Raw genomic sequence first — 11640 nt, 5'->3', positions numbered from 1 at the left:
ATGTCTAACAAAAGACCCCAAGTTAAAGCTTGCAGACAGCTAACATTAGCTGAGGTTAGATGGCTGGCTTGCTAGGTAACATTCATTTACGTGTATGAAATGTGTGTAACGTCAGATATGTTTTCTCAGAATGCCATTTCACATTGCTAGTTATAGCCTAATTTTAGCTAGCTAACATTGAACCTATTTGGTTAACTTTAGGTAGCTAGGACAATCAGTTTGTATTGCTAGTTAAAGCTTGCTGTTAGCTAGCCAGCTGATGTTAAATGGCTGGCTAGTTAGCTAACATTTTGTGTATGAAGTGTGTGTAGGGATGTTATCTCAGAATGCCATTTCGCATCTATTGTATAATAATGCTAAAATATTTGTATCTGGAATTTGTCTTTCAGCATCAGTAGAAAACGCCTGACTCTCCTCCACCAGTCATACAAGGAGAATGGTCTAATGCCTCCCATCAAAAAGAGAGCTCTCCCAAGCAAGTAAAGGCAGCAGCGTAGTCATCAACTATGTGCACCATTTCTTCACCAACTACGGAGTTGGGGAAACATGTGTGGACCTGAATTGTGGTAACTGCAGTGGCCAAAACAAGAACAAGTTTGTGCTCTGGTATTGTGCCTGGCGGACCATGCACAAGCTCCAACACAGTCTGGACCTTCACTTCCTGATCACAGGGCACACCAAGTTTGCCCCAGACTGGTGCTTCGGCCTCATCAAGCAGCGCTTCAGAAAGACCAGAGTGAACACTTTGTCCGAGATTGCTGGTGTTGTGAAGGACAGCACTGTGACAGGGGTCAACATCCCACAGCTGGTTGGACTGGAGGATGGTGCGGTGCTGGTGGAAAGCTATGGCTGGCAACAACACCTGACTCCGTACTTCAGGCTGCTGCTACAGATCAAGCAGTACCAGCACTTCAGGTGAAAATCATTTTCATTGCATTGCATGAGGTTATTCTTCTTATCTAAACTTGGGAGGTGAATTGATGTTGTGCAGGTTTGTAACGTGAAAAGGGTGCAAAAAACCAATGTAATTGATTTTTGGTTTTTAGCATCACCCTTTTCAAGATGAACTTTCCAACTTTAAACTGTAGATCACCAGGTAGTGTGATGAGCGGGATCAAATATATTTGCAATGGGAAGTAATAGCTGGTTTGTTCATTTAATTTTGGACATGAAATGGTTGTGCTTTTGTATTATCATTTTACGGGGCCTACTGGAGTGAATGCTGTGTGTGACTGCTGTTGCCTGTCTATCAGCCATGTCTATGTTTGACCAAAATTGGCTCTCAATCAGTGCCATGGAATGCACATGTATTACGGTTGCTGTCCTTTCAGCACCGTGGGCCTGTCACTTTTGATGTGACACTGTTGTTGTCGCTATTGGTGATAGTGTGATAGTGGTCCTGGCTACCATAAGTTGTGTAAACAGTGCATTATTTTATGCTGTGTGTAATGTTGTGTCCAGGTCGGTTCTGTCTCTGTGTGTGGGGCAGCCCGAAACGCTGCCAAACCCGTTTGATTAAAAGGTATTGCTCTTCCTTCACTCGGTCTGTCAAGAGTGTGCAACGCTGTCATCAAGTTAAAGGGTGGCTACTTTGAAGAATCTAAAATATATTTTGATTTGTTTAACAATTTTGTGGTTACTACATGATTCCATGTGTTATTTCATAGTTTTGATGTCTTCACTATTATTCTACAATGTAGAAAATAGTAAAAATAAAGAAAAACCGTTGAATGAGTCGGTGTTTCAAAACTTTTGACTGGTACTGTATGTCAGCCACCATAGCTAATGAAGTCACTGAAGCCCTTAAAGAGTTAGTCAGTTTTGGAATGGGTGGTCAGTAATAAACTGCATAGTATTTGGTACAAATCATTCCCTAAGTTCTAGACCTCAACTGAGTATGGGAATGAATGGTGTGGCTTTTGAACAAGTCGAGGAGACTAAATGAATTGGTACAGAGCTTTTTTTTACACCACACTCCACAATGCAAGTCCTGCAGGCTATAGTTTTATCTTATATTGGTTAATGTCCAATCAAATGGTCTGCAAAGTAAGTACTGCAATGTAAGACCTAGTTAAGCTACAGCTGGCCCAGAACAGAGCAGCACGTCTTGCTCGTCATTGTAATCAGAGTGCTAATATTAATACTATGCATGCCAGTCTCTTTTGGCTAAGAGTGGAGGGAAGACTAACAGCATCACTTCATGTTTTTAGAAGAAACCAAATTGTTTGCATAGTCAACATACACACAGCACTGACACACACACTGACCCCACTAGACATGCCACCAGGGGTCTTTTCACAATCCCCAGGTCCAGAACAAATTCAAGGAAACGTATAGTATTACACAGAGCCATGAGTGCATGGAACTCCCTTCCATCTCATGTAGCGCAAGTGAACATCAAACCTGGTTTCAAAAAACAGCTAAAGAAACACTGACATGTACAGTATGTGTAACTGATAGATGCACATGCAAGCACACTACATGTTCGTGTTTTTAAATGTATGTAAATTGTAAAGTCTTGTCTGTCTTTTTTTTAAAATATATGTTGGACCCCAGCAAGACTAGCTGTCACCATTGGGATCGGCTAATGGGTATCCTAATAAATCAAAATCAAATAACTTCTGCATGCTTAAAGTAATATTCAATGTCTACCTTTTTAAAATGTTTACCCATCTACCAATAGGTGACCTTTTTTGCAATGTATTGGAAAACCTCCCTGGTCTTTGTGGTTGAATCTGTGTTTGAAATTCACTGCTCAACTGAGGGACCTTACAGACAATTGCATGTGTGGGATACAGAGACTTAGGTAGTCATTCAAAAATCATGGTAAATACTATTTGCACACAGAGTGAGTCCATGCAACTTATGTGACTGGTTAAGAACATGTGTACTCCTGAAGTTGTTTAGGCTTGCCATAACAAAGGGGTTGAATACTTATTGACTAGTCATTTCAGCTTTTCATTTTAAATTCATTTGTAAACATTTTGAAAAACATAATTCCACTTTGACATTATGGGGTATTGCGTGTAGGCCAGTGACAAAAAAAATCTACATTTAATGCATCTTAAATTCATGCTGTAACACAACAAAATGGAGGGGGGTGAATAGTTTCTGAAGGCACTGTACCAGCTGCCATAGCAAATCACCATCACAACTGTGGAATATATTATATTGTTATGTAGATGCATTTCTGGCCCATAGGGGGCGTTATTGACTCTACCTCATGTGAGGGCTTTTCAGTGGGTTATCTGAATTCTATATTGTATAGCATTTTCTGTGCAGTAGGGTCACTGGCAGCTTCCGTCTCCGAGTTGTTTACAGATGGGCTTTGTTAAGGGCCCTACACACCCTACACAAACAGACCGACGGAGAGTCGTATACGGTCCGTTCCAAAATTTGAGCCGCACTAAAGTATGTAGAACTATGTAGAAAATAACACTCTGTGTGTAGCGGCCTTGATGGGCCACACACCCTCAGCGGGTTGTAAAAAAAACCGGATACATCCGCTTTTTAGGGGAAAAGCTAAGAAGAGGCAAAGCCTGAAAATTTGATGCTTTCTGTTTCTGCCGACCCTGCTCAGGCGTTTCTTTTACGCCTGGAAAGTCAGGTTAGGGGTCACGGGGAAGAATGGATCCATACTCTTCGAACAGTTTTCCAACTTTTCTGAAGTACCCTCAAGTTTCACACCCCTAAACACACATAGGATTATAAGCTGCAACCACAAATATGCAAACACACACACACACACACCACACACACACACACACCACACACCACACACCACACACACACACACACACACACGTACTCAGGGGAGACCATGTTTATAATTAACTGGATCTCGATTGCTTGAGGAAGTGACATAACGACTGGAGTAATTAGAATTATCTCAAGCATCATGTCACATCACCCAAAATAACCTTATCGTCTCACATCCAATAACTCCTATCACACACATAACTTGAATGTCTTAAAAGGGATTTAAACAATTTTATGACACTCTGGGGTATTCATTGTTTGACACCACAGCCTCTGAGATAAAGGCTCCTGTATTTGTTATTCAAAACAACTCGAGCAGAATGAGGGAAGCTGCTCAAGGACATCTTCCGAACATCACCTTCTGTAGAGTCATCATCCAAAGAGGGGAAATATGCGCATCAGCTTTCGTAGCCTGTAATACACTCGTGTCCCCCGGCGAACAGTTCGTACATAAAACATTCAGGCAGCAAAGGCTTCCATTTCCTCCTTAACTACATTTAATGGCATGAAGGCGGGAAAAAAACTGGGCAAATATGCATACTTTATTTTTTAAACACCATTTTCCACCACCACGCTTGAGTGGTTAATGCCTAGGAATGCTACTTCCTGATGTTCAGCCAATCAGGTTGCAGCAGTCTGTTGTTTACCCCCGACTGAATGTGTGGTGCAACATCAGGAAGTGTGTTTTATGTAAGCACCGGTCGCCAGGGGACAGGAGTGTATTACCTGCTGTGCACCTCAAGTCCAGACGATAATAGAGATCCATGAAGTCCCCTAGTGGCTGCCCAGGCTAGCTGGCACCCTTGAATAGCTTTAGCTTGAATCTTGAATCCCCCTTGGATTTAATTAATGATGGACTCTCTCCGGTACGGTAATAAGAAGACAACACCAAATGGAAAACACATTGGATGGTGACCGCGAGCGGATTTAGGCCTAGATTCAATCAGATAAAGCAATGACCGGTGAAAGCCAACACCCGCATAGCTGATGTTTTGGCAGTTCTGGAGAAGTAACTGCGTTGGAGCTGTCAAATTGGTGAGCAGCTGCTCTTGATCATCCTCACAAAGCCACACCCCTTCTAATTGCTTTAGAAGTTCAGAATGAGAAAGTGTAGACTATATAGAAATAATTACGCTCAAATTGAAAATCATTTAACAAAATCTATCAGTCTAATTGAGGTGTAGATTACATCTCAAATTCCAGTGTTCGAAATTGTAAACAAGGCTGCATGGGATTTCTCGGTGCAGGATTTCTCTTAGTGCCAATGGAAATGTCAGCTTTAGGTATAATGCCAGGAACCGCTTGTGGATTTGACAGCTCTAACGTTGTCGGCTAAAGCGGATCTGATTGAATAGATCCCTTAATTCGACTGTGTTGACCTCCTTTGCGTGGAGTTCCCGAAACGTCACTCAAGTCTGAAAATATTAATTATGTCTAACACAGAGGCATCAAGTCTACAGGGAGATTGGGCTTGACAGAACACTGCAACTTCAGTGAGAATAGAAACTGTCAGTATTATCATCGGAGCCTGTTGTTGTAGGACAGGGTTTCCTAAACTCGGTCCTGGGGCCCACTCTGGGTGCACATTTAGTTTTTTGCCCTAGACAAATTTGTTCAAATAATGAAAGCTTGATAAGGAGTTGGATATTTGAATCAGCTATATAGTGCTAGGGAAAAAAACAAACCTGAACCCAGGGGAGGCCCCAGGGCCGAGTTTGGGAAACCCTGTTGTAGGCAAGTAGTGAAGCCTCTGTCACCTGCACCATCATTTGTCAAATGGGCTGGCCTGCTATGACAGATACACTATTTACACAAAGGTATGTGGACACCACTTCAAATGAGTGTAATTGGCTATTTAGCCACACCATTGCTGACAGGTGTATAAAATTGAGCACACAGTCATGCAATCTCCAAAGAAAACATTGGCAGTAGAATGTGACTTTCAACGTGGCACCGTCATAGGATTCCACCTTTCCAACAAGTCAGTTCGTCAAATTTCTGCCATGCTAGAGCTGCCCCGATCAATTGTCAGTGCTGTTATTGTGAAGTGGAAACGTCTAGAAGCAATAACGGTGGAGAAGGAATAATGGTCTGGGGCTGTTTTTCATGGTTCGGGCAGTGTTACAGTGAAGGGAAATCTTAAAGCTACATAATTCTACATAATTCTGTGCTTCCAACTTTGTGGAAACAGTTTAGGGAAGGCCCTTTCCTGTTTCAGCATGACAATGACCCCGTGCACAAAGCGAGGTCCATACAGAAATGGTTTGTTGAGATCGGTGTGGAAGAACTTGACTGGCCTGCACTGAGCCCTGACCTCAACCCTATCGAACACCTTTAGGATGAATTGAAACGCAGACTAATCGCCCAACATCAGTGCCCGACCTCACTAATGCTTTTGTTGCTAAATGGAAGCATGTCACCGCAGCAATGTTCGAATATCTAGTGGAAAGCCTTCCCAGAAGAGTGGAGACTGTTATGGCAGCAAAGGGGGACCAACTCCTTATTAATACCCATGATTTTGGAATGAGATGTTCAATGAACAGTTGTTCACATACTTTCGGTCATGTAATGTATACTTTATAGTGTTTGAAGGGGAAGCAGAAAGCCCAGTGGAGTGATGCACAGATCAGTGCCTGTCTGTCTGCATCTCTCTGTCTAAAGGGCACTGAGAGCCTGCAACTTCAGCTCCTGCAAAATAGAAATAAAATGAATGCTTTGGTTCCAAAACAATCTATGCTTCCTGTATGTTTTGTATGGTATTTGTATTTGTATTTATTATGGATCCCATTTATTATGGATCCCACTTTCCTAAGTCCCGCCTTATGGCACCTGACCACTACTGAACAGTAGTCCAGGTGCAACAAAACTATTTATTTTAATTTAACATTTATTTAACCAGGCAAGTCAGTTAAGAACAGTTTCTTATTTACAATGATGGCCTACCCCGGCCAAACCCGAACCTGGACGACGCTTGGACAATTGTGCGACGCTCTATGGGATTCCCAATCACGGCCAGTTGTGATGCAGCCTGGAATCGAACCAGGCTCTGTGGTGACGCCTTCAGCACTGAGATGCAGTGCCTAAAGGTTTATTATGGACAGACTTAGCTACTGTTGTATCAATATGTTTTGACCATGACAGTTTACAATCCAGGGTTACTCCAAGCTGTTTAGTCACCTCAACTTTCTAAATTTCCACATGATTCATTACAAGATTAGTTGAGGTTAGTTGAGAGAGTCTGACTCAAAGTATCTAACACTGTGTCTGAATGCCAAACATGAACCATTCCAAGCATGGAAATAAATGTGCATTTAACCAACCTGAAAAAGGTTGAAGCAATTGTGTGTGTGGGCCCAACTTCATTACTAATACAGTTGCAGAACCACCATGCTCTTTTTTTGTAACACAAAACCTAGGGATGAGGGCCTCCTGGGTGGTGCAGTGGTCTAAGGCACTGCATCGCAGTGACACCAGAGATTCTGGGTTCGAGCCCAGGCTCTGTCGCAGCCGGCTGCGCCCTGGAGGCCCATGGGGCGGCACACAATTGGCCCAGCATTGTCCGAGTTCGGGAGGGTTTGGCCGAAAGGGATATCTTTGTCTCAACGCACAGTAGCAACTCCTGTGGCGGGCTTCCTCTGAAGTTTTCTCTGACACATTGGTGCGGCTGGCTTCCGGGTTGGATGGGCATTGTGTCAAGAAGCAGTGCGGCTTGATTGGGTTGTGTTTTGGAGGACATATGGCTCTCGACCTTCGCCTCTCCCGAGTACGTTCAGGAGTTGCAGCGATGAGACAAGACTGTAACTGCTACAAATTGGATACCATGAAATTGGGGAGAAAAAAGGGCTAAAAAAAATACATATATATACCTAGGAATTGGAAGAATACTATATAGATCCATATATAATACAGTACACACATCTCCACTCCGCTCTATGGTTCTGCCATATGCGTGTTCACTCCACTCTGCGCTCTTCCCTTTTGGACCCATGTTAATAATACATGCCAAGACAAATTAATATGTATAGAAGGGAGTCTTGCAGGGGGAAAACCAACTCAATACCTGTTATTAATTCAGGTAGGATGGATGGTGATCTGACAAGCTCGTGGACTTAATGTTTTATACACAAGGCCTTAGGAGAAGGCGGAGGCTGATGAGTGCAAATCATGTGTAATAAACAGTTTCCCCAAGCAAAACATGGGAAGAGAGCGTGCAGACAAATTGCATTTGGAATGCTCTAGCTGGCTTATGGGAAGAACTACTGGTCCTGGCTGCCAGGATTCAACCTGGAGGGGCAACCTCTATTTTGTTATAAAACTGGCTTCTTTAGACACACACGTATGCATGCTCACCCAGACAAGCACATATTCTCACACATGCAGACACACACACACCTGCCTCTATAATTAGATAATTAGTAAAAAAAACAACTGTTTTATTTAACCTGTATTTAACTAGGCAAACCAGTTAAGAACAAATTCTTATTTACAATGACGGCCTACACCGGCCAAACCCGGACAACGCTGGGCCAATTATGCGCTGCTCTATGGCACTCCCAATCACGGCTGGTTGTGATACAGCCTTCATTAAGTCTGTATACCTCATTAAGATGATCCCAAGAGTGTGTATCTCTGTAAGTGTGATGATGCTTTGCCTTGGCCTTGGGCAGAGCTAAGATGGAAGAAAACCAGCATCGCAAAAGGTGGCTTCAAGTCACTTACGGTCTCAGGCATCTCTCCAGTTATTGCTGGCCACAGGCATAATGGAGTGTAGCAGTTGCGTTTTGCTCTGTGTGTGTGCGCGCGTGATAGAGAGAGTGTGTGTGTATGTATGTGAGAAAAGGAGAGAGCGAGCGAGAGAGAGAGTGTGTGTACATCTGAGACTTCATGTCCGGAGGCTGGCAGGCTGAAGGTTCCTCATGTGGCTGGGGACTTGGATTAGCAGTTTACTCACATTCATGCAACATACCACATCTACACACATTGCATATACAAGCAGCTTACCGGTATATAGCCTAAGCACCAGTGAGAAGAAATCTATTCAATAAAACTCTATTCTCAATTCTTCAGATTGCTTTTATTTTTTATTTAAAAATATCATCCAAGCATTTACAGAGTAGTAAAACAAATCAATCTATGCAACTGTTAACAGCCTTTACAGAAAATTAAGAAATATATCGATTTTTATTCATAGAATTATAAAAACAAGGAACAAAAAAAGAGAGAGTGAGAGAGGCCAGAGGGGTGGGAGGTGTAAAATGTTCAGCAGACCCAGATAACCTCCTTGGGTAGCATTCCTAGCTGAGTGACAGCAGAGTTAACCAATTAGAGGCTCTGGGAATAGTCTGGTCCGCCCATGTGAAGGAGAAACATCCACTGCCCTGGCACCTTCGGACTGATACTCCTTTGGGACTCCCAATGTGGTGTTCTATCCCATGAGGCTTTGCAAAATTGGGCACAGAGAAAAGCATCGTGGCTTTGGTGGTGTTATAGAGATCTCCATCACCCTGGAGATGAGTCACCCTCTCTGTCACCCATACAGAGAGGCTGTTTCCTCAGTGTCACAGCCTGCTCTGCAGCCTGAGCTCTATGTTTTTACTTCTGTGTCCTAATAATACAGCCAGAGCTCTATGCCAGTGTTTCTCAACCTTATTTGTGCCTGGGACCAGCAAACGGTTTACATTATAACTAGCTCTTAAGAACTGACTAAACCAAGGCCAGTTAACCATCGCAGGGACCGGTGAGCAACATCTCAGGGACCAGTACCGGTCTCCATAATACAGTGTCCTAATAATTCAGCCTGAGCTCAATGCTGTTTCTTCTGTGTCCCTGTGATGTCCTCCTCCGTGTCCCCGTAATGCTCTATGTGATCATGATGCCCTCGAAACCACAGAACTTCCAGCGTTTCTCCAGGCTGGCGCCTACCCCGGTCAACTCCTGTTTGAAGGTACAGGGCAGCCGACCCAGTAGAGCATCCACCTCCCCTGTATTTATCTGAAACACACACACAGACACACTCAATGTAAATACACAGATTTGATAAATACACTCCCACACACCCACATGTACAAACACAATACAAACTTAATACACAGATTTGACACACACTCCTACAAACTCAAAAAGAGCCACACATCTCTGAAAAACAGATCTGATTGACAAACAATAAAACGCACCCACCCACACCCACACCCACACCCACACACACTATACATCACAAACCCACACCTACATATGCAATAGCACCACATTGGCATATAGCATCACTTTAAAAAGGTGAGATTACACAAAACAATGACAGCAGGAAGCACTGTATAATTTTATGCAGAGAAAAAACACATTTGTAAGAACCAGAAGGGTAAACCTGTCAGTATGCATTAAGCACTAGCGTAGATATGTGTGTATCACCATTAACAACGTAGCAGTGCATCATGAACACAGTAGATAAGTAGAGAGTAATGTTGTTAGTGGTGAATCCAGCCAGTACTGTTGACAAAGCCCTGTGGGCTTGTTGTGTAGTGTTACAGAGAGGTAGCGTGGGAACAAAAACATCCTCAGACAGAGTGGAAAAACCAAAGGGAGAGAGAAGGAATGAGTCAGTGTGGTGAAGGCGCAGAGGTTTTAATGAGTTGGCGGGGGGAATGGTCATACAATATATTCACAAGGGCCTCCTCATGGAGGTAGCAGTAAGAGTAGTCATGTCTAAAGGCCTCAGAGTGGAGGCGGGCTGGTGGTCCCATAGTCCTTTATCTGACGGCCTCATCATCGAGGTAGAGTGAGAGTGGCCATATATTATATCTGAAGGCCTCCTTGCCTCGGTGGCAGTGAGTGTAGTGGTCATATACACAGTGTACAAAACATGCTTTTGTCCAGCCTGGTTTAGGCAAGGCATGGCTACTATGCCCCTCTGGGTTTCCACCAGCCATGTTATCGGATAGAGGTTTGGGTCGGCACGATAGATCGAAAAGAGATGTTATTCATACACTGAGTGTACAAAACATTAGGAACACCTTTTGACCTCAGAACAACCTAAATTCGTTGGGGCATGGATTCTACAAGGTGTCGAAGGATCAATAGGGATGCTGGCTCATGTTGACTCCAATGCTTTCCACAGTGGTGTCAAGTTGTCTGGATGTCCTTTGGGTGGTGGACCATTCTGAATACACACAGGAAATTGCTAAACGTGAAAAACCCAGTAGCGTTGCAGTTCTTGACACACTCAAACCAGTGCTCCTGGCACCTACTACCATACCCCGTTCAAAGGCACTTAAATCTTTTGTCTTGCCCAGTCACCCTCTAAATGGCACACATACACAATCCATGTCTCAAGGATTAAAAATCCTTGTTTAACCGGTCTCCTCCCCTTCATCTACATTGATTGAAGTGGATTTAACAAGTGACATCAATAACGGATCAAAACATTTCACCTGGTCAGTCTATGTCATGGAATGTTTTGAACACTCAGTGTATGTGGTTGAGAGAAAAATAATCTCTCTTGCAGACAACAGCAGAGGTGAGAACCAAGGAAGGCCCCTGAGGAGCCCGACATGTGGAGATGGGTGTTTAAGTGAAGCGTCAGAATAAATGAAACAGCTCAGCTTTGTCAGGGAGAGACAGGAATGATCCAGATCTAACAGGTCTCAGTGTCTTGGGAAATTACACTCAGACACTATATTCATGTCTATGGTAGCTATAGAGATTGGAGGCAGTGGGACTTGCCTTTGCTTCAACCCCAACGCTAACCTGGGGATCAGCATCATGAGAGGGGCCTTTCTGCACCAGGGGGATCAAATTTGAGGAGAAGGATCTGGCTGTATGAGGAAACTCTTGCTGCACGATGGGGCTCTGCTGTCACAAGGGGATGATTCACATTTCATTTGGGGG

At 43.5% G+C, this 11640-nt stretch overlaps 1 protein-coding gene across 3 annotated transcripts in view; it reads right to left on the bottom strand.

Moving 5' to 3' along the window:
- Nucleotides 1-8814: 8814 nt before the first annotated feature.
- Nucleotides 8815-11640, bottom strand: part of LOC115205046 (ecto-NOX disulfide-thiol exchanger 2) — a 250544-nt gene continuing 247718 nt past the window's right edge. For all 3 annotated transcript variants that reach the window (XM_029770607.1, XM_029770608.1, XM_029770609.1), the window contains one exon: nt 8815-9750. In XM_029770607.1, the coding sequence (XP_029626467.1) occupies nt 9619-9750 (132 nt within the window). In that variant the 3' untranslated portion in view covers nt 8815-9618. The remainder of the gene's footprint in view (nt 9751-11640) is intronic.

Source organism: Salmo trutta, chromosome 13, assembly GCF_901001165.1.
Source record: "Salmo trutta chromosome 13, fSalTru1.1, whole genome shotgun sequence".
Classification (NCBI taxonomy): domain Eukaryota; kingdom Metazoa; phylum Chordata; class Actinopteri; order Salmoniformes; family Salmonidae; genus Salmo; species Salmo trutta.
The sequence above is the reverse complement of the archived record's forward strand: the minus strand, read 5'-3'. Positions and strand labels throughout refer to the sequence as shown.